Below are 21,898 nucleotides of genomic sequence, written 5' to 3'. Positions count from 1 at the left end.
CTGGGTAAGGGACCCTTGAGCCCAGTCCGGACTGGCAGTGGGATCAGAAATGAAAGGCCGTTACTTCAAATCCATCCCCCTTAAGAGATTCCAATTGGCAACTAAGGCTACAATTGGCAAATAAGGCTGTATACACATTAGCAGCTGAGGATGAAGAAAGATTGTTGCCCTCTGTTGTGTTTTTATTTAATTTGGCAATTGTATCCATTTAGTCGTGCTTTTATCTATTTGCACGCTGCATAATAAATGCTCATTTACCTTCCCATCTCTTGGGGCTCATCCACACTTTCCGTTGAGTCCAGGCTTAGTTGTTCCATCTTTAATTTTGTCTGGCGTTCTAATTTTCAACCTTTTTGCCTCAGATTTTCTATGGGTTTTATTTGCGTTCATTTTTCTAGTCTGCTTTTCTGGGTTTTCCCCTCCTCCCATGGCAGCTAGGTTGAGCATGTGCATTCCAAAAAACAAAAACAAAAACAAAAAACCATTGAGGGTCGTATTTCCACTAGACTAAGTTTTTCGGACCTGCTCACAAATGAAGCATGAGCAACCATGTTGGGGGAATTTGTCTACAAGTCTCCCGACCTCCTTTGCATCTGAGCACCTCCACTGTTTCTTTTATAAAATTATTTGAAAAAGAGTGCTTATTACAGCCTTCTCCAATTTTCTAGCCTGCATTGCTGGGGCTGAAGGGATCTGTAGTCCAAAATTTCTGGAGGGCATCGGGTTGCAGAAGGATGGCTCAGCATTTATGTTCATAAATGAAGCTTGGAGGGACGTAATGGCTCCAAAGAGGCACACAATGGGATGCTATTTCCAGGAGGCTAGCCTGTTGCCAGATACTGAAAGGGGCCGAGTGCTTGGGCAGAGACTCTGAGGGAGGAATTGAGCTGAAGCTTGTTCCAAAAGGAATCGGGTAACAGTAGAAGTGGATGAGTCAAGAGAAACAAGCTCAGATTGAGAGCTGATAGAGTTATTTCTGTTGGCACGCACGTTTGGGGCAGGAGACAAACAGTGGGGTTTCTTAGGTCTGATCCATCTGGTACCTGGACAAAGTACCTGCCACCCCCCCCCAAAAAAAAAGCTTTCATGCTACTGGATCATCTACTTCGATATCTAGCTGCCCATTTAGGCAATACTGAATATGTAAAGGTAAAAGACCCCTGGATGGTTAAGTCCAGTTAAAATTGACTATGGGGTGCAGTACTCATCTTGCACTGGTATGCTTTCAAACTACTAGGTTGGCAGGAGCTGGGACAGAGCAACGGGAGCTCACTCCATTGCGGGGATTCGAACCGCCGCAAGACTAGGAGGCTCAATGGTTTAGACCACAGCGTCACCCGCTCCCAGGGCCAGATTTAGGTTTGATGAGGCCCTAAGCTACTGAAGGTAATGGGGCCATTTATATGTCCAGCTGTCCTTTGTCAACAGCAAATTGTTGCTGTTTTTTGCATTGAATATATGCTATATGGTAATTGATGGACCTAATAGGGATCTAAAGCCATTTGCACATAACAAAATATGTATTTTATCAAAGTAATTGTTGAACTGAAATACAATTTTGGAAATGTACATCCAGTTTTGTTTTGTTTTTGCTTTAAAAATTTTTGGGGCCCCCAAGAGAGTGGGGCCCTAAGCTATAGCTTGTTTAGCTTATACAGTGGTACCTCGCAAGACGAAATTAATTCGTTCTGCGAGTTTTTTCGTCTTGCGATTTTTTTCGTCTTGCGAAGCACGGATTTTGGAAAAGCTTCAAAAAACACCAAAGTCTTCAAAAACCTCAAAAAAGGCTACCACACCGCGTGCTATGAGTTGTCAAGTCGCAACTGCACCCCCTGAATGCACGGTTTCAAGAAAAAGGAAACAAACTTGCAAGACAAAGGAAACAAACTTGCAAGACGTTTCCGTCTTGCGAAGCAAGCCCATAGGGAAATCCGTCTTGTGAAGCAACTCAAAAAACGAAAAACTCTTTCGTCTTGCGAGTTTTTCGTCTTACGAGGCATTCGTCTTGCGAGGTACCACTGTACGTAAATCCAGCACAGCCAGCTCGCCTCACTGTACAGTACTAGGTAGCAGGTCTCAAGTGTATTCAGTTGGGGCAGGGGTCTCCAACATGGTGCCCTACACATCTTCCGCCGAGTCCACCTGCCTCAGTGCCCCCTGGGTCATGAGTTGGCAAGGGTGCTTGCCCTTCTATCCATGGAAAAGCAGCTCTACTCACTTTTGAAGGCTCGGATTAATCGTAAAACGTCAAAGAGGAAGCAATAGAAAGCAATGGCTTTGCTTTCACACCTCATGAAGCCAGTTCCTGTCACCTGCTTTTTCTTTTTCAAGACGATGGTTTTGTTAATAATAGTGTTAATAATGAATCAAACGAACATATTTCAAATAGGAAGCTTTTTTATTTTTTCCTCATCATAAAATTTGCACGCTGCTTGACTGTAGCGACAGCACGGTTTGCAAAAAAAAAAAGAAGGTAAAAAGCATGGGGGAAATGAGAAAAATCTACAACACTTTAAAGTTAAAGCAGATTGGTATCTCCTTAACTTTCTAAGCATGTGGCAGTAACAACTGAATTAATACATCTAAATAAGTGCTGAATACATTAGGAACTGAATGTTATATCACTTATTTATTTCGCAGGGTTGCGCTTGGTATTTATTTATTGCTTTCTTGCTTGCAATTAATAAGAAATTTCCCGCCAGTTTAGCGTACGCTCTGAGAGCGAGCGAGAGCGCATGCGCTTACAGGAGCAGCTGGGACTCGCCCGTAGGGAAGCAAAACCTGACTCGAACAGAAAAAAAGAAAAGAAACGACGGCAGGGGGCGCTCGTGCCTCCGAGCCAACGCGGCTTTGCCCTTAGGCGCCTGCGCAAAAGCTCCTGGCGGACTCGTCCAGGTGGGAGGAGTCTATGAGCGGCGGGCGAGCGGGAACACATCATAGAGCTGAGCGTCCTCGGGATCCAGCGCTTCCGGCCAGCCAGGGGAGTTTTGCTACCGGGTCACGGTGGTGACAGAAAGTGGCGGGGAGATGCCGGAGATCGCAGTCCGACATGTGGTGTCTGCCAGCAGCTCCGACCCGGTGAGGGCGAGGCCGCCTTTCTAAAAAGGACGCTCCGTGGCCGAGGGAGGGGAGGGAGGTTCCGTTATTTCCCCTCGACGGTTGGGCGCAACCATTCATATCTAGGATGGGGGTGGTCGGGAGGAGTTGGGTTTTGATTGGTGGAGCCTGGAAGAGCCCATTCTGGAGGGGGGGGAGAGAGGGGGGTGATAAATTAAGGGATAGGAGACCAGAGGAGATATTTGTAGGGTGAAGTGATAAGGTGGGGAGTGATGGAGAGGACAACACACCATACATTTAAAGCGCAGACCCAAGAGTCCTGGGAACTGTAGCTTGTGCAGGGTGCTGGGAATTGTAGCTCTCTGTGAGGCAAACTACAGTTTCAGCGGAGGGGGTGGGGAGTGATGGGGATAACAGCTGTGTACACACCATACAATTAAAGCACACATACGGATAGCCAAGGGTCCTGGGAACTTTAGTTTGTCCTGGGAATTGTAGCTCTGTGTGGGGCAGACTATACAGTTTGTAGGATTCTTGCGAGTGAGAGGAGTGGATTGTGTTTTTAATGTATGGTGTGTGCGCAGATGAAGAAATCACAATGTGGATGATATGGGCAAGTAATTCCTGCTCTAGATGAGAGATTCTTTCCTGCCCCTTCTTTTTTACCCTTCTCATCTCGTCTCTCTTCTCGCCCCACCCCCCAGACGCACTGTGCTGAGAACCTGCTTAAGGCCGACACCTATCGCAAGTGGAAGGCTGCGCAGGCTGGGGAGAAGCACATCTCTGCCATACTACAGGTGAGTTTTAGTTAACCTCCTGAGCGTTTGAAATCTGCCTCAGCTTCCCCACCAGCACCTTGCAGGACTGTTAGGAATGTAAACGGGGCGAGAAGCGTGTGGTGCAATTTCTTTGGGGCTAAAATACCTGGGATTGGCTTGCGCAGTTAGATTCTTGTGTACTTAAACACCTGCAGTTCTTTCTTGGCTACGCAAATACCTTACTTGGAAGGAAGCTAAACTGAATCAGGTTGTAGGCTTAGATAACAGCTGTCTTGATTTTGTAGAGAGTGACAGGATGTTGGCATGGTGATGGAGATTGCTGGTGGAAATATGTTCATACATTGTGCTATTGTGTCTCCAAGTGATTGCAGGCAATGCATATACATGGTGCCTAGAGAATAACTTGCACCTAAATATTAGCAAGACAAAGGAGATGGTGTTGGACTTTCGGAGGAAGAGAGGGGAACTAGCCTCGTTGTATATCGGGGGGTGTGGGTGTGGAGAGAGTCTCTTCCTTTAAATTCCTGCGAGTTTACCTTAGTGAAGACCTCACTTGGAAAAACAATATAACTCAGGTGGTTAGGAAGGCCCAACAGAGACTCCACTTCCTCAGGGTCTTGCGAAAGAACAATGTTAAACAACAATTGATGACCTCCTTCTACCGGTCCACAATAGAAAGTGTCCTCTTATATTGTATCACAGTGTGCTACGTTCACTTGACAGCCATGGACAAAAAGTCTTTACAGAGGGTGGTGAACACAGCACATGATATCATGGGCCTGTCCCCTGAGCCCGCTAGATGACATTGCAAGGGATCGTTGCCTTAGGAGAGCAAGAAAAATTCTCAGGGATGATTCACACCCTGGTCAGCACCTCTTTAATCTTCTGCCCTCGGGCAGGAGATATAGAAGTATAATCAGTCATACCAACAGGCTAAAAAACAGTTTCTATCCGTGGGCTGTTTGGCTGCTGAACGGAAAATAATATAGTGCAACTGACTTTCAGGGTTGGTGTGTTGTGCAACGAGCACAGAGAGTGCAGTGAGACTGAGTGTTTAGGGGCGGGGAGGCTTGGTTAATTTCATTGTACACAGGTTGTACATTGACAATAAAGGGTTTATTATTATTATTATGTGGCTGTGGAGGGGGAAACGTACTGTGGGAACTGGCAATATTTGTAGCATTGGGAAATAACAAACCTCATGTGTGTGTTTAGTTGCAACTTGACTTAGGTTTGCTATTGGCATTTGGCTTACCGTGGTTGCATTGCTTCAAAAATGGTACTATGTTGGCTTGGGTGTGCTCAATGGGTTGCCAGGTCCTCATGTCCACACTACCCATTGAGCTGCTTTTGCCACCCATCTGTCCCTTGGCGGGGGTGGGGGGGAGGAAGAAGCCCTGTTTTGGGAAGTCATGCAAGCAGTCTTGAGAGGTCAACTTCAAAACCATGCAGCAGATTAGCATCTCTTCTTTATGTCATAGCTTGGTGGATCACTTGCAGTCGGAAGTCTGAATGCAGCCCAGCAGCTGTGCATTGTCACCACCAGTGGTTGATACCCCCACTGCCATATTTCCCACAACAAAAATAGGAAGTGTGATAGGCCTTCAGTGAGAAAGCCATATCCCTTTGGTAGAGCACATTGTTGGCATGCTGAAGGTTCCAAATTCAATCCCTATTCTCTGTGGTTAGAAGGATCTTGGGCACCAGGGCTGGGAAGGGAAGGATTCTGTGTGAGAGCTTGGAGAGTCACTGCCAGTTAGAGTAGACCGTTCTCCCCCCAACCCTGTGTCTTCCAGATGCTTTGGACTACAACTCCCATCAGCCCTAGCTAGCACAGCTCTGCTGGCTGAAATTAATGGAAGTTGCAATCCCAAAACATCCAAAGGACACCGGGTTGGGAAAGGCTGGTATAAGATTTGATTTGGTACGAGGTGAGAATGTGTGCATTCATACATATCGGCAATCATGCATGAATGGGACACTGTGTTCAGTTTGTCAGAAACTTTAGAAGCTTGGGCTGAAAGACAACATTTCTGTGTGTTTCCTAACCCTTGGCTGAGGCTGTCGTGTCTCCCCACAGTTTGAGAAAGAGGAGCATATTCACAGCATCGACATTGGCAATGAAGGCTCTGCATTTGTTGAAGTATTGGCTGGCAGCTCTGCCTCCTCCAGTGAGCAGAACTATGAGGTGAGCGAGTGCCTGTGTGTGAGAGACTGTGGAAGGGCCTCGTTCCTCACCCAACCTGAAAGCAAGCTGTTTTTTAACAAAAGGCTGGTGGTTTGGGGCTTTGCAGGATCAGAGTTGTGTCCTCCTTGCAATTTGTTTGGGCTGTCTCATTTGGTGTAGAACCCCCCCCCCCCACTATTTTCCTAGTCTGTGGAGTTGAAGCAGTCTACTAATGGGGGTCCATTTGACAGAAGCTGGAAGTGGTACTTAAACCTAGTTAAAGAAAACCCAAACCTAGAGATAGTGGCAGTGGGGATCAGAGTCACATATGAGTGGCAGTCCAGCAGCGTAGGCTAGCTGCTGCTTGAATGCAGCCACATGCAAAACAAACAATGTTAGACAAGTCAAAGAAAGTGCCATAGAGACATGGAGCGGCATGTGGGTAGAGAGGAGCATTTGGCAGTTTTCATCAGAAGCCATAAATATGACTCAGTGTTCCCCACCACCACCTCCTACCTCTGTGAACCTATATTTTAATCCCATTAGGCTGGCATCTGTCAAGTTAGAGGCTAAAATGTAATCCCTTTAAGTCTGCAGTGCACCCTGACCTCCACCCCAGTTCTTTCCCTCTCATCTCAGGTGCTGCTGGTCACATCCTCCTTCATGTCCCCCTCGGAGAGCAAGAGCGGCACCAACCTCAACAGGGTTCGTATGTTTGGACCAGATAAGCTTGTGAAGGCCACAGCTGAGAGAAAGTGGGACCGGGTGAAGATCATCTGTACCCAGCCCTATACCAAGGTTTGTGTGGAAGTACAAATGATACAGGATATAAGGGATGCTGGCAAGTGTCAGGCTTGAATTCCTGCATTCGTTTCTCAGTTCGGTAAGAGACTTACTAGGCTTGCCTTCATTAGCCTGATACTCTCCAGCTACTTAGGATTACAACATGCCCTCATCAGTTCTAGCCAGCACAGTCATGTTGACCGGAGCTGACAGGAGTTGTTGTATAAAATGCCTGGAGAATACCAGGTTGGTGAAGGCTGTGCTAGCCAGTCACGGGTTAGTTACCATCTCTCTCCATTGCCCATCTGTCAAATGGGTTTCATTCTGGCCGGTATTACAGGAGTAGTTTGAAGCTGAAAAGGGGTAAAGTACTTTGCATTCTGTTATTGTAATTGCCCAAATAACATTTATGTTATGGAGTGCTGTACAAATGCAAAAAATCATAACAGCAACAGCAGCATGAAAAGGCTGGTGGCTAGCATCTCTACTAATCTGGTGAACAGAGGATGCAAATTTTTAACTGCTATGGGTTCCCCATCTAGAGATGAGGTGAAATCAGAGGACGTTAATGTGGGATGGAAATAAGTAAATTCTTGTATAGGGATATTATTTTGAGCAAATTCCTATTTATGTTTACTCTGAAATTCCAATGAGTTGTGGAACTTACTTCCAAGTAAGTGTGTAACAGCATTAATTGGGCTAACCTGCAGCAAAAGAACATGTAAACTCCAGAGTTGTGCATATTCTTGGCATGAAAAATATAGTATCAACAGTTTATCAGGGTGATTGTTTACAAGGGGAGCAATTCCTGGTAGGTGGTGTCAGTCTGATGTATGCCTAACATACCAGTAAGCAGGTTCTGTTAACTGAGATGTCTTTGGTCCCTGAAGAGTGTGTGATGATGATAAGAGAGAGGGGCCGCCTGGGAGGAGGGGCCGACAAGTGCTTGGGACTGCCTGATTGATAAACCTGACTCCTTTACTTGAGTTTCTTGCTTTCCTTCTCAGTCCTTGACTTATGGCCTCTCCTTTGTGAGATTCCACTCTCCTCCAGAAAATGACGAGGTTCATTCCAAAACTGCTTCGCCAGTAAGTGCTCCAATGACCTGAATGTTGTCCCCTCTTTTGCTGCCATTCCTTGGCTGATTTGAAACCCTTGCTCTCTCTTTCATGCTCTGTGTATTCAGAAGCTCACCAAGCTGGGGCAGTTCAAGGTCAAGGAAGACGACAACGACTCCCTGAAGCCCGGCGCGCTTTTCTTCAGCCGTGCCAGCAAACCCCTCGTCTCTCCACCTAAAGGTAGCCACAGTACCTATAGCATAGGAGGGGAACTATTTCCAACTCAAGGGCTGCATTTCCCTTCTGGGTAGATGTTCGAGGCCCATATGCCATTATGGGGGCAGAGGTGCAAAAGAGGACGGGGCCCTGAATATAAGTCTTATCTTTGTACAGTAGGCTAGTTTCTGCACACACTCCTCTCTAGCCTCCATCCAGATAAGGAATACACATTATCAGAGGTCAATTGCTCAAAACCACTCAGGGTCAGTGAGGGGTGCGGTCTGGGGAAATGACTTGGTGGCCAGGGGAAGGTTCTGAGCCCAGAGAATGTCACAGACCTGAGAGGCCCTATGCTTGGTATATTGCTTCCAGCTGGCTAATAATGAGGGTTACTAGGTCAAGCCATGGGTCCATTGCATCCAGTTTTCTGTTTCCCTCAGTGGCCAACCAGCTGCCTTTGAGATGCTCGCAAGAAGGGCATGAAAGCTACAGCACTCTCTCACCATTGCTCCTTGGGATCTTGTATTGAATGGTATCTGAAAGCCCTAAACGGCCTCGGCCCAGTCTACCTCAAGGAGCGTCTCCACCCCCATTGTTCAGCCTGGACACTGAGGTCCAGTGCTGAGGGCCTTCTGGTGGTTCCCTCAGTGTGAGAAGTGAGGTTACAGGGAACCAGGCAGAGGGTCTTCTCGGTAGTGGCACCTACCCTGTGGAATGCCCTCCCATCAGATGTCAAGGAAATAAACTACTATCTGACTTTTAGAAGACATCTGAAGGCAGCCCTGTATCAGGAAGTTTTTAATGTCTAATGTTTTACAGTTTTTTTAATGTGCTGTAAGCTGCCCAGAGTGGCTGGCGAAACCCAGCCAGATGGGTGGGGTATCGTTGTTGTTGTTGTTATTATTATTATTATTATTATTATTATTATTATTATTATTATTATTTTATTATACTGCCACCGAACATGGAGGTTCCATTTACCCATGGTTACTAATAGCCATTACTGTACTACTGTACTTAAGCAAGTTTGTGTCAGTGGGGCCGAGAGGTGGCTTTTCTTTTCTTTTATTCAGCAATGTATTCATTTATTTCTATTAGTAATTAATATTTTTAATAAGCTTTATTTGCACAATAAAAGCTACACATATTGAAACACATTAAAGAAAGGAAAGAAAAAAGATAAGAAAAAAAGAAAAATAGCAATAATAAAAAAGAAAGAAAAAATAAGAACATTCAACGAAAAATCTTATCAGAGATACACATTAATTTAAGGGATACCATCCATCATCGACATTATTATAAACACATATTTCCAGTGAGATGGGTGGGATATCAATATTATTATTATTATATTGCCACCGAACATTTACCCATTGTTACTAATAGCCATTAGCAAGGAGAGTCTTAAGGGAGTTTGTGTCGGTGGAGCAGAGAGGTGGCTTTTCTGTTGGCTCTGGGTTGAACCATAGCCATTCACATGCAAAGCTCTGTGTGCTCCCACTGTAACGCTGTGACAACAAAAGTTTTTTCATGCCATCCCTGAAAAAGCATTCCTTAACAAACAGAAAACCCAAATTGGCTCTTCTGCCGTGCACACTTCATAGCATCAGCACTGCATTTCATAACACATTGAGAATGATTATTCATTACTGTTCTTGCAGCCTCTCAGAACAACCAGCCCTCACCCAGTTATGCCGCTGCCTCGTTGCAAACCAGCGTGTCCAGTTCCCCCGATCCTTCGCCATCAGCCGCCGAAAAACCCACCACCAAAGCCTCTCCCAAGGTTAAAATCTGATTTCTGGGTGAATAGTTGGGTGCCAAACTTTATCCTTGCGTGTTAGCCTAAAGTAGCGCTGCCAGTTGTTCCTTTATTGTTTTAACTACCTATGCTCTGATTAATAGTTCTATAATACTTTTGTGTGTTCAAACTGCTTCAAGTTCATTATCTAGTTGTAATCTTTACAGCAATCCTTTAAAGCAGATGTGGGGAATATGTGACCCTCCAGATGTTTGTCAGACTACAGCTTCCCTCAGCTTCAGCCAACATGGTTGGATGATGGGAGTTGGAGCTCAGGAACATGGGGAGGGCAACTGGCTCCCCACCCTTGCTTTAAGGAAAACTGATATTGATATTATTATTATCCCCTGCACAGCAGTTGAGACACTAAGACTTAAGGCTAAGAGCTGTGTACAGACCCTCCAAGAGGGTTTTTTAATTCTCCTCCACAATTCCAGTCTTCTCCATTTTTAAAAATGAAAATGTTTTAAAAACTTATTACTTACTGCTCCCGTAGATTGCTTATTGTGATGCCAAAAAAGCTTTTTGTTTTATTTTTGTGTACCCTCAAATTTATCCATCAAAAAACAATATTCTTTTTACTGGCATCTCCTGTATGTCCCCAGCTGTGATTCTGTTCTGCCAGAAGTTTTTTTATGACCCCATTTTAAGACCGCCAATATGTGTGTTTGGATGGAGGATTAGCCAAGCTCACTTTTACACGTTGCCCTGTCGCCAGACGGTTTGCCATGGGTGGGTCAGTGCAGCCATCTGTCTGAAAATGCTTAGCTACTCCTGGCTGTACTTTTAAATAAATAAGGTATTCTTCATTGTATCAAATAGTAGATTTCAACGGAAGTCTCATAAAGTTCAACGAAAAAAGCAGGAGACCCAGTGGAACTGTAAGAACCCTTCATGTGGATTATTGGACTCTATGAACAGACAGGTGGAATAGACACTTATAGACGTGTGGACCTTATGCATGAACAGACTAGAGAATGAACTGATCCACTGGGTCTTCTGCTTTTTTCGTTGAACTTTATGAGACTTCCGTTGAAATCTACTATTTGATACAATGAAGTATACCTTATTTATAAGTACAGCCGATTACGTCTTGTGTGTTTATTGAGTATGTTTCACATAACCATAGGTTTGTTGTTTTGCTAATGTAATTTAAAAACAAACAAACCAGGAGCAAGTCAACCCCTGAAGTATACAAATCTTTACTATAGGTTTGTCCCATCCCATGATCCACTGCATTTCCTCTCTATGTGGTTGTTAAACTACTCCTCTCATCATCCCTGGCCACTGGTCATTCTGCCTGAGGTTAATGGGAGTTGCGAGCCCGACAACATGTGGAAAGCCACAGGTTGCCTTCTTATACCATGAGTAAGTCCCCGTGGCCTCTGGGCATCTTACCTTTTAGTAGGCCTGCATTGTTTTGCACTGCATGTTTCCTTCTGCTCACAGGAGCCCACGCCGGTCAAGAGGAAGTTTGAATTCAGCAAGGAAAATTCTGGTCTCTCGTCTGCAGCCAATAAACCCCACCCCGATACTCCCCGCCCTGCACAGCCAGCCTCCAAGAAACTCAAAGGTGTGTATGCGGGGGCTGCATTTTGAAAATGGGCCTTGGGAGTCCTCTCGTACGCTTGGAGAAGTTGGAGGCTAAACTTGGGGTTACTGTAAGTTACTTGCATTGATAAGTAACTTTGCAGTGCACATCTTAACACATTTACTCAGCAGTTAAATCCTTCCACATTGCTTCTTATTAAGTGTGCATGGGGTTGCATCCTGAGTCTTTAATATGCCCATGCTCGTTCTTAGTGGTAGCATTCCAGCTATGGAATTCCCTCCCTACAGAAATCAGATAGTCTGCCTTTTTAGCTGCATTCTAGAGAAATGTTAAGGATTTTTCTATTTGTTCAGGCTTTTGGAAGATAGTTCTATCAAGGTTTTACATGGCTGGTCCCTGACAACCACACACCTTGAGGGCACATTGACCTCTGCAGATGATCTTGATACTACGGAAGAGACTGAAGTTCTTAACTGCTGGAAGTCCCTTTTCGTTCCCCACCCCCTCCCAAATGCTTTTCTGACGTCCAGCAGTACCAGCTGTTGCCCGTATGCTTTCACAGCCATAAGGACTGGAAACTTAGTTCTTTAAAAAAAGAATGTTGAGATAGCAGGATGTCATATGCTGCTCCTAGTTCAATATTCATGCAGAATCACCCACTTCCAGCAACTATTTGCACAGGGATTAGGACACAGCTTGTCCAGCATCACATTTTGATTGATTCGTATGGAAGAATAGCTACAGATCTGTGCATCCCCTCCTCCTCCTCCTAAATGACTTTTATTTGCTCTTTTCCCCCCTTTACCAGCTTCTCCTTCATCACTACCTTCCCCAAAGACGCCACCTTCCAAAAAGCCTCCACAAACTCAGCCTTCAGAGGGGACAGCAAACGTGTCTTTCCAGCGTCTCCTGCAGGGAACTGTGTTCGTGTTGAGCGGCTTCCAGAATCCATTCCGCTCTGAGCTGCGGGACAAAGCCCTAGAGATGGGTGCAAAGTACCGACCAGACTGGACCCCTGACAGCACTCACCTCATGTAGGTGTCCTGCAAACCACTGGATCTCCCTGTGCCTTCTGAAACTTTGTTTCTCTCTACCCAACCCCTAGGTTTTTAAGACTGTACAGTCCCAAAGGCTTCAACCAGACATTAGTTTGTATATTGTTGACTTGCTGCTTTACCAGAAACATAACAAGTCTTTGGTATGAGAAGTACATAAAAACGTGCAACTATTTCTTTCCCTGTACCTCATCTCCACAAAAAAGATCAGGTTTTGCCAGGTCTTGGAAATGGGGTAGTAGGAGAGAGTTCCTCTGCTGCTGCTGCTGCTGCTGCTGCTGTTGCTGCTTATAATTCTCACAGGCTGCTGCCTTTTTTAATACAGAAGGAAGCTTAGGGATCTTACACACCATAAAAATGCAATAGCAACAAGCTAAACAATTTGCAAATCAGCATTGCACATGTGATTTTAACACAGGCCCATTAAAATAAGTAGCACAATAATATTAATCCCAGATTTTTTAAAAATAAAAGTATTACTCTACCTTCCGTACACATAGGAAAGTTGCTAGACACCAGCCTGCATCAACCTTGTAACCTATATATATTTTTACTACAACTCCCATCAGCCTCCAGGCCTCACAGCCATGGCTGGCAGTGATGGGAGTTGCTGTCCAACACATCTCCAGGCATCAGGTTAATGCTGGCTGCTATAGGCGGTTGCAGGGTAGCTCCAGTAAACTAGGGCTGCTAACCAACAAGGAACTACGTAGATGTACAGCCTGATCCTGTGCAGGTCTGCTCAAGGGTTAAAGTTGCAGCTGAGTGCATTAGAACTAATTTGAATTTCCACCACAACAATCTGCCTTTTGAAGCGACCGGTTGTGCTTTCTGCCAGTTCTTCTGCTCTTAGCACTGGTTAGTAGCGAGAAACATGTTGCTGTGCTCTGAGTGCCCTGCTGTGCTCTCTCCCCTTCCAGCTGTGCCTTTGCCAACACGCCCAAGTACAGCCAAGTGAAAGGGCTCGGGGGCACGATTGTGCGGAAGGAGTGGATCCTGGACTGTTACCGCACAAAGCGGTGCCTTCCCTGCAAGCGGTGAGTTGGCGGGTGGGGGCTGAGCCTAAAGGGCCGCTCTGTCAAGGATCCTTGCAGCATTGCAGAGATGGGGAACCTGCGGTGGTAAAACTCCAGTCTCCTGTCACCCACTGGTAGCTGTGGCTGATAAGATTTGGAGTCCAACAGAATCGAGAGAGTCTCCCTCTCCCCACTGCATAGGGGTGGGAGGTTTGGTTTCAGCTACATCTGGGTTTGCAATGGGTGTGTTCCTTTTAACAGCTACCTGATGGTAAGCCCAGACTCTTCCAGCACTGAGAAGGAGGAAGAGAGCGACGAAGACACCCCTGCCCGACACCACAAACCCCTTGCACTTCCGCAGGTAATAGAGCACCTCGGTTCATATGGAGTAGGCACAGCTCTGGCAAACATCTTTTCTCCTGAAAGGAGTTGCTATCGCCCCACTGGCACTAATAGATCAGGGCTGTATGTCTGCACACACATTCTGATTGAAAAGTAGGGTTCTTCCTATAAGGTTCTTCCAATGAAAGGGGGTAAAATCAAACCCTGTGTTTACTTCTCATTGCGTAATTTACACAGAAGTAAACCCACTACATTGCCATCTGCCCAGGATATTACCTGCATGGTAGTAAACAGTATCCTGATATTTGAGCCACTTTACATTTACAATTTTCTGTCTGCATCAGACAAAAAATATATCCCCGGAAGTCTCTCGATTTTTTGCCTTTAGAAGGGTATTTGGGTGTGTTAACATACTGGGGGGGGGGGGACGACGACACCTTATGTGGTTTTTGAAACAAAACTGAACTGTGGCACTGCTTTAGAGAATAACCCCCCCCCCCAAGTGTGGTGTTGGTTACTTTGAGTTGAAGCAGGTCAGTTGTTTCTGTTATTCAAAAGGTTTTTTTAAATTAACTGAGAAGACAATGTTCCCTGGTTTAAAATTCTCTGTGCTGTATACCTTTTTACTAAAGGATAAGATTGCAGGTGCCATCTTAGAGGCATCCTCTCCTTCATGAGATTGAAGGGGAGAACTGCTCTGACGTGAGCACTGCTTTTATTTGACAGAGAGCTGACGTGCCCAGCTCCAACCACAAGCCCAAGACCCTTGCCAGCCCCAAAGCTGTACCCAGGGCACCAAAGAGGGCATCCTCTGAAGAAGAGGAGGAGCCCACTACCTCTCGGAGCAGCGGCTTCCATAACAACTCGCAGGCCCCAGCAGCCGACTCTGGAGCATCCAGCAGTGACGAGGATCCCAGAGGTAGGCCTGAGAAGCCCTGGTTCTACCTGAATGTTGGAGCAAGAGAGCTCACTTTCAGACTCCTCCCTGCTGCTTCATCCTCCTATAAGAACCACCTTGCAGGGTCAGGCTAAAGGTCCTTACCGTTGAGCATCCTATTTCCACCAGCAGCCAGACACGTGCCGCTTGGAAAGCTCACAAATGGGGCACAAATGTGATGGCCACCCCCCCCCCCCCATTTTTTGCACCTCTGGGTAATGAAATCCATGAAATGATTAAAGGAACAATCTTGAACCGTCTGCTGATCAGTTCCACTACATGAAGCTCAAGTTACTAGGCAGTTTTATAAACCATTTTTATCTGTGTATACCAGGCCCGATTCAAGGTGCTGACTTGAGCACATAAATCCCTAATTACTTTGGGCCCAGACAGCTGAAGGGCCAAACTGAGCCCAACACACTGCAAGGCAATGCAGGGACACTTAGTTGTTCAATCCAGGGATGAAACCACAACCACAACCATTATCAGCACCAATTGAGCTGTCCAAGCTGTGGGTCTTATCTCTGGACCCCAGCAGGCCTTTTGAGTGTTCCCTTCCTGAGCCACCAAGCCTCTGATCTTTGCTTCCCATTGCCACTTGCTCACCTGTCTTTCAGCTTTTTGTGCAATGCCATAAAGAAACCCCGTATCCCTGGCAGCTACAAAGGAGCTAGAAGGAGCAGGCAGTGGGCTGCATTAATCTGCCTATTCAAATGTAATGGCACAGTAGTGGCCCTTTGTACTAATTTTCTCTCTCCTTCTCTACCCCCCTCCCCACCTCAGGTGCTCGAGACAATGGAGATGAGGGCTCTGGTGACACCGACGATGAGCTGAGGAGGTTGGTCAAGTGAATGGTTCTTTTGTAAGCCATGCCCTCAGGGATGGAAGGATTTTGTGTTTTCAAGGGGTTGGAATAGTGGCTGGGTACCCATGATGCCAGCGGGTAAGCAAATATAAGAGAAGATGGTTAGAGATTGGTGGAACAGGACTTGAAGCTGTGGTGTAAAGGGGAGAGGCTCTACCCCATCAGTGGAAGTCCTTTGCGCAGATGTTCCCTGGTTTCTAAGCCTTCAGTTGTAATGGCCAATGTGCACTTTTGTCCTTGAGGACTAGAAGCGTGACGCTGATTGTAGGGTGGGGATATCAGGTCCTTTGTGCCAACATATTCTCATTTCCCCTCGGCTTTAGAGTGGAAGAGGAGCACCGCAAAAAGCAACAAGGGGGGCGGAGGGTGGTCCCGGAGCCAGATGACGATCCGTATGGTGGCTCCACAGATGAGAATACGGATGTTGAAGAAAAAGAGGAACCAGATCAGCCCATCCCAGAGCTACCAGGTATGTCAGGACTGTGAGCTTAGATCTGATCAGCCAGCTAAAGCTGTTGTTTAACCCACTTGGATGGATTGCTCATCGGGGCTGAGAGTGAAAGACTCATTCATCTTATGCAGCTATTTTGTTTCTTCTTTATGCAGTGCGTAGTTAAAACTATGGAACTCGCTGCCACAGGAGGCCACCAGCTTGGATGGCTTTAAAAAGAATTGGACCAATTTGTGGAGGAGACTATCAATGGCCACTAACCCCAGTCAGAGGCAGAAATGCTTCTGAATACCAGTTGCTAGAAACTACAAAAGGGGAGAGTGCTCCCACGCTTTGGTCCTGTTCTTTGTGGGTTTCCCACAGGCATCTGGGTGGACACTTTGAGAACAGAATGCTTAACTTACCCTGATTCAGCAGGGCCGCTCTTACACTTTTGAGTATTCCTATAAAAGGAAGTTAAAAAGAAAATATTAAAGATTACCTTTTCTTTTCACCAGAGTGGTAGCTTTTTAAAGCTGTGGATTATTCCCCCCCCCCCCCGCCAGTATCTCTGAGATATATTGAGACTTATTTAGTGCAAATTATTTAATGATAAGTTTTATAGTAGCAAGTTACTGGTGGGCAGCCCCAGCTTTCTCCCTTCTCTGCTAAGGAGGCCTCATGACTTCTAAAAGCAAGGAAAGACTGGGAAAATGAAGTCAGGAGATGAGATGCAACCATGCTGTTTCTTCCCTTGCTGGTATAGATGAGACTAGGACCTGAGAGCTCCTGGTTTGTATCCAATGTTAGTATATTCAGAGTAGACCCATTGAAATTAATTAATTAGATGCAACCCTCTAGTCTTGAACTGCATCAATACACATAATGCTTGGAAATCATGTGGTTCATTTATGGGGCAAGTTTGGGGTTTCAAATCTTCATTCAGCTGCTTCTCTGTCTTTGCCAGATTTATTTGTGGGCAAACACTTCTTCCTTTATGGCGAATTCCCTGCTCAAGAGCGACGCCTCTTGAACCGGTACATTGTGGCTTTTAACGGGTGAGTTTTGCTGTGGTGGCATTGCAGTAGGTGCCTGCTGTGGCCCAAGTGGCATGCTGAATGCATGCTGTCATCAGAGGCAGCCCCCCAAAGAGTGTAAGCTGTGTATGGTGAAGAACAAAGACTATGGAAATCCAAATTCCCCACCACAAACTGGCGAGTTTAGCAGCCAAATTTTGAAACACAATTCCATATTTTTCTGTAAGAATGCTTCTCTAGGAAGAGAGGAACCAGAAACTACGTAGAGTCTTGACTGTCCACTCCTTCATGCCTAACATGCTTTGAATATATCATACAGTGGTGCCCCGCAAGACGAATGCCTCGCAAGACGAAAAACCCGCTAGACGAAAGGGTTTTCCGTTTTTTGAGGCGCTTCGCAAGACGAATTTCCCTATGGGCTTGCTTCGCAAGACGAAAACGTCTTGCGATTTTTTTCGCTTTTTTCTCCCTTTTTCTAAGCCGCTAATAGCCGCTAAGCCGCTAATAGCCCCTAAGCTGCTAATAGCGCTAATCCGCTAAGCCGCTAATAGGGTTGCTTCGCAAGACGAAAAAACCGCAAGACGAAGAGACTCGTGGAATGGATTCTTTTCGTCTTGCGAGGCACCACTGTACTTATTTTGTCAGGCCCGGCTAAACTTTAAAAAGCACAATTCAAACAATATACTGTAACATTCAGCATGGTATACTTGCATACAAACTTTATCAATCCATTTAAAAATACTACTCAGAGTAGACCCATTGAAATTAAGTTAGTCATATCCATTAATTTCTGTGGTTCTGGATACAATCTACTACTTTCCTTTTCCTTTTTTGGTGAGAGGGCGCCCATGAGATGTCGGATTTAGAACAAACCTTGGCTACAGCTTGCGGCTAATTGAGGGAGAGTTTAGCCACAAGTCCTGGTTCAGAGGCCATGCTAAGCCAAACCTTGCCTAGTTTGGTGTGGCAGCAAAGGTGACCTGGGAGAAGGAGCCAAGTGGGTGCAAGGTCCTCCCTAGGAACCCATATGTTCAAGTTTGGCTTAGTACAACCTTTGCCAACCTGGCACCCCCCTCCCAGAGGTTTTGGACCACAACTCCCATCAGCCCCAGCCAACTCACCAAAACATCTGGAGGGTGAGCCAGGTTGGCTTAGTATGTCATGCGAACCAGCCATTTGTGCCAATTCTGCAATCTCAAGTGTATTTCAAGATCACTTCTTTCTGCTCTTAGGGGAGGAGGAAAAGGTGGCTGTAAATTATTGTGAGGGGAATGCTTCTCTTCTGCTTGCAGGCAAGTGGAGGACTATATGAATGAGCGAGTGAATTATGTGATCACAGCTCAAGAGTGGGACGACACGTTTGAGGAGGTGAGCTCATCCTGCCGGCTGTGTAGGACTGCACTGGTCTAGCCCCATCGTCCATAAGCCATGACACACTTTTCAGGTGGCCCCGTAGATAACGGATGGAGATAAACACAGGAAGCCAGTTCCAAAGGCAACTGTGGCAGAAACAGATGATCGTAGTAGCACTTTTTAGCATTTTATGCTTTCGAAATGCTTCAAGAGCTTTTTAGCATCCTTACGATGACCCAGTAACATGTTTAATGTTACATTGCTGTAGAAGTGGGGGCTGAGGTTGAAGAATAATACTCCTTGTTGATGTTTGTTGTTGTTGTTTTAATTTTACTTATACCCTGCCCATCTGTGACTAGCCCAAAGTAACCAGTAGGGAATTAGAGTGTCAGACAGGAGTGGGGAAACCTGGATCTAACCACAGCACCCCGCTGTCTCTCGCTTTGTGACCAAGATAAAATGTGAACCGGGGCAACCTCATTTAAATGCTTGTGCTAGTCCACAAAAGGTAGGCATCGCATCAGGATGGACTGGCTCCGCCTTTTGGGGTGGGGCCAGGGACTTCCAAGTGCCAGCGTTTTCTCCTTTCTGTTGCAGGCTCTGAACGAGAATGCCAACCTCTCCTTCGTGCGCCCCCGCTGGATCTACAACTGCAACCAGCGGCAGAAGCTGATCCCCCACCAGCCCTATGTTGTGGTACCACGAGTGTAGGCCAGCCTCCTCCCTGCAGGCATGTCCCTGTGGGTCCTGTATACTCCCTCTGGAGCAAACAGCTCTCCTTCTCCTTGGGGCCACTTGACACCATGCTATCTCTCACTTGTTTTCCACTGGGACGTTCCTTCCTCTCAAGGGCCTTGTCCAGCAGCCCTGTTTCTGCACTCACACACAGACGCAGATGGGGTTTTGAGGGCCTTTTTTTCTACTATTGCCTGCTCCAGCAGTAGCTACCCCAGCTGACATGGGACACGATTTCATTTTCAGAAATAACTCGAGCTGCTCTGGAGAAATCAGTGTAGAAAGCCTCCATGGTGCACAGTGGCAGTGGTGAGCTGCTCTGGATTGGGGCTAGTGTCAACTCTCTCAAGGGCTTAATAAGTGGAGTGGGAACTTAGTTTGGACTAATAAGGGGCGAGGGTGCAACTGGGAAAGCAAGATGCATCCTCCAAACGATCCTTTTATTTTTGGGACCCTCTCCTGACCCTGGTTCTCATTTCACCCTTTTTCTTTCTCTCTTTTTCCCTCTCCCCCCCCCCCATCACTTCCTAGGAGGCTCTGTGTGTTCTTGCCAGTCAGTTAACTTTTATCTATCTCTCTATCTATCTATCTATATATATATATAGATATATATGTATATAACTGAGGACACTGGGCATTTCAAGGTGGATATTCTGACACAAACGTTGTCCTTAGAATGGAGGCACCTGTCCCTCTATACAAGCTCTGCCTTGCTCCCAGTTTTACAGGAGTTGATGTTTGCCTCCTGCTCCTTGACCCCTTTTCATTTTGTGACTAAGGCCACCCCATCACAAGCTTACATTTTTGCAGACAAAATTTGTTCCTCCGTCTGTAGATTCAGCAAACCTGAGCATATGAGCAATCAGTGGTATGCTGGCCGGACCATGGGGCAAATCCAAGCCCATTTTTAGGATTCAGGAATTAACCACTCACAAGTGTGCATTACCATTTTGGGTGGCATTCTGCTCACCTGCAATTCTACGACCACCTCTAGAAAATCATGTTCAAATGAGGCCCGCAGTGTAATATCCAGTCCCTGAGTTCACATTCCTTTTTAAGCTCAGTGCACTTGCTCTGTGTCTTACACAGCTCCGTTATAAGCATGTGGTATTTGGAGTAGACGCCCTACGGTGACCGAGCATAGAATCCTAAGTGGCATGCTTGGCCCAGGTACAGAGATGTTTTAATGCTAAGTGTTCTCACACACAACCGCTTTAAACAGTGTTCAGGGTTGCTATTGGGAGAAACTATGACTGTTAAAATCATACTAAGTTTTATATTGCAGCTCTTATGGCCCAAGCCTCAGATTTCTCCTATAGGAAGCAAAAAAAGCAGCTGGAGTGAATTGTCTTATAATTTGATTCATTTCAGCAGGGAGTTGTCTGTTCCACTCTTTAATTTTTACCCTGGGCAAAGAACTCTTTTCAGATTTTGCTGGAAGGGAAACAGCAGAAAAACCCACCCTTCAGTTCAGCTTCCCAGTGAGCTTTTTTTTTCGGGGGGGGGGGGGGAGTGGTGTTCTGCCCCAGACCCCCCAAAATTGCATGTTCCTTCCTTATTTTCCCTGGCTGTGAACTGGACTGAGAGGCCTTGAATAATCTACCTCGTTTTTACAGCCCATCTCTTCCCCCACATCATTGGTGCTGCCCTCAGCGCTGGGGATCAAGCCAGCAACTCTTCTCTGTCCTTACGTTCATGGATAAACTACAGTAAATAAGCTGATTACTCACAGGAGCTTCCCAGCTTTAGGAAAGGGCTGCAAATGGCCCATTTCTATGGACTCTACTCTTTGGCCCCAATGTATATAACATTTCCAATACAGAGTTTCTCCACTTGAACCCTTAGCTTTGATGCTTAAATGGGAAGTCAGCTACCACCTTCCATTTTCCACTACGTCCTGCTATGTGGAAGCCCAGAGATCACAGGCGTGGGTAAGAAGTAGGCAGAAGCCTACCAATGGGGTGCTTGAATCAGCACGACCAACGGACAGCGTTGATGGGAGCTATAACAAAAGATGGCGGTACTATGCTGGCCTCCTGTTTACTCCAAAGCCTCTTTGGAAGGGAGGATTAGCTTGTCTCTAGGTAGGGGGCATTACAGTGTTAGCCAGAAATTGTTGAAAAGCATGGGATGCTCTGGAGAGTTTGCTCAGCTGATTCCCAAGAAGCTGGTGATGGCTTTCAGGTGACAGTAAATGGCAATGGTGTTTTTTAAATAAGCTATCTTGACTACTCACCAGAGGGGAACTAGCTTTGGGAGTGCAATGAGAATTCACACACACCCCTTCTAAAATCTGCCACGTTCAGGGTTCCTATGGGGGTGGGGAGAGGCGTAGCATTTAAACTGTATCAAGTTTGCATCACAGCTCACATGTCCCAAGATTAAGGGCTTCTTGGTTTTTAAAAATGAATTATACCTATGGTTCATTACAGTTTGCATGAGGTTCCAAGAGTTGTGACGAATTTCCTCCAGGGATGTATTCATGTCTTCTTTCCCCCTCCAATCTGGTTTGTTGTGGGGGGTTTTTTTTATAAAAAATAAATGAAATGAAAACAAAATCTCAGTCTCGAGCTGCTCTTCTGCGCCACAGAACAGAGAGATTGTAACAACCTCTTAAGATCTTACTGAGAAGAAACAGGTGTCAGAATATTCACATGATGATTTTGGCTCTAATGGACATCCAATTTAATCTAGCTACCTGTTTCTCGTATCAAA

The 21,898-nt window shown here is 45.9% G+C and overlaps 1 protein-coding gene and 1 long non-coding RNA gene across 2 annotated transcripts in view; one reads left to right on the top strand and one right to left on the bottom strand.

The window, feature by feature from the left end:
• LOC309346252 overlaps positions 1-2,039 on the bottom strand; it is a 195,887-nt gene extending 193,848 nt beyond the window's left edge. The window contains exon 1 of the long non-coding RNA XR_014158528.1: positions 1,665-2,039. This is a non-coding gene — a long non-coding RNA (uncharacterized lncRNA). The remainder of the gene's footprint in view (positions 1-1,664) is intronic.
• Positions 2,040-2,935: 896 nt separating this feature from the next.
• On the top strand, positions 2,936-21,741 carry XRCC1 (X-ray repair cross complementing 1). The gene is made up of 17 exons (XM_081869021.1): positions 2,936-3,078; positions 3,762-3,854; positions 5,917-6,024; positions 6,643-6,801; positions 7,794-7,874; positions 7,973-8,084; positions 9,725-9,846; positions 11,311-11,434; positions 12,222-12,447; positions 13,389-13,505; positions 13,746-13,845; positions 14,553-14,745; positions 15,547-15,601; positions 15,952-16,097; positions 17,026-17,116; positions 18,388-18,463; positions 19,046-21,741. The coding sequence occupies exons 1-17, from the start codon at positions 3,028-3,030 to the stop codon at positions 19,157-19,159; spliced, it is 1,968 nt and encodes a 655-aa protein (XP_081725147.1). The 5' UTR covers positions 2,936-3,027; the 3' UTR covers positions 19,160-21,741.
• Positions 21,742-21,898: the final 157 nt, after the last annotated feature.

Source organism: Podarcis erhardii, assembly GCF_964252035.2.
Source record: "Podarcis erhardii genome assembly, chromosome: 7".
Taxonomy (NCBI): domain Eukaryota; kingdom Metazoa; phylum Chordata; class Lepidosauria; order Squamata; family Lacertidae; genus Podarcis; species Podarcis erhardii.
Note: the sequence above shows the minus strand (reverse complement) of the source record. Positions and strands in the feature narration are given on the sequence as shown.

Bases quoted from the DNA above. Each gene is read 5' to 3' on its own strand.
- XRCC1 (XM_081869021.1), top strand. From the start codon at position 3,028: ATGCCGGAGATCGCAGTCCGACATGTGGTGTCTGCCAGCAGCTCCGAC. The intron at 11,435-12,221 runs GTGTGTATGCGG...CCCCTTTACCAG, and splicing joins AGCCTCCAAGAAACTCAAAG to CTTCTCCTTCATCACTACCT. The intron at 17,117-18,387 runs GTGAGTTTTGCT...TTCTGCTTGCAG, and splicing joins TACATTGTGGCTTTTAACGG to GCAAGTGGAGGACTATATGA.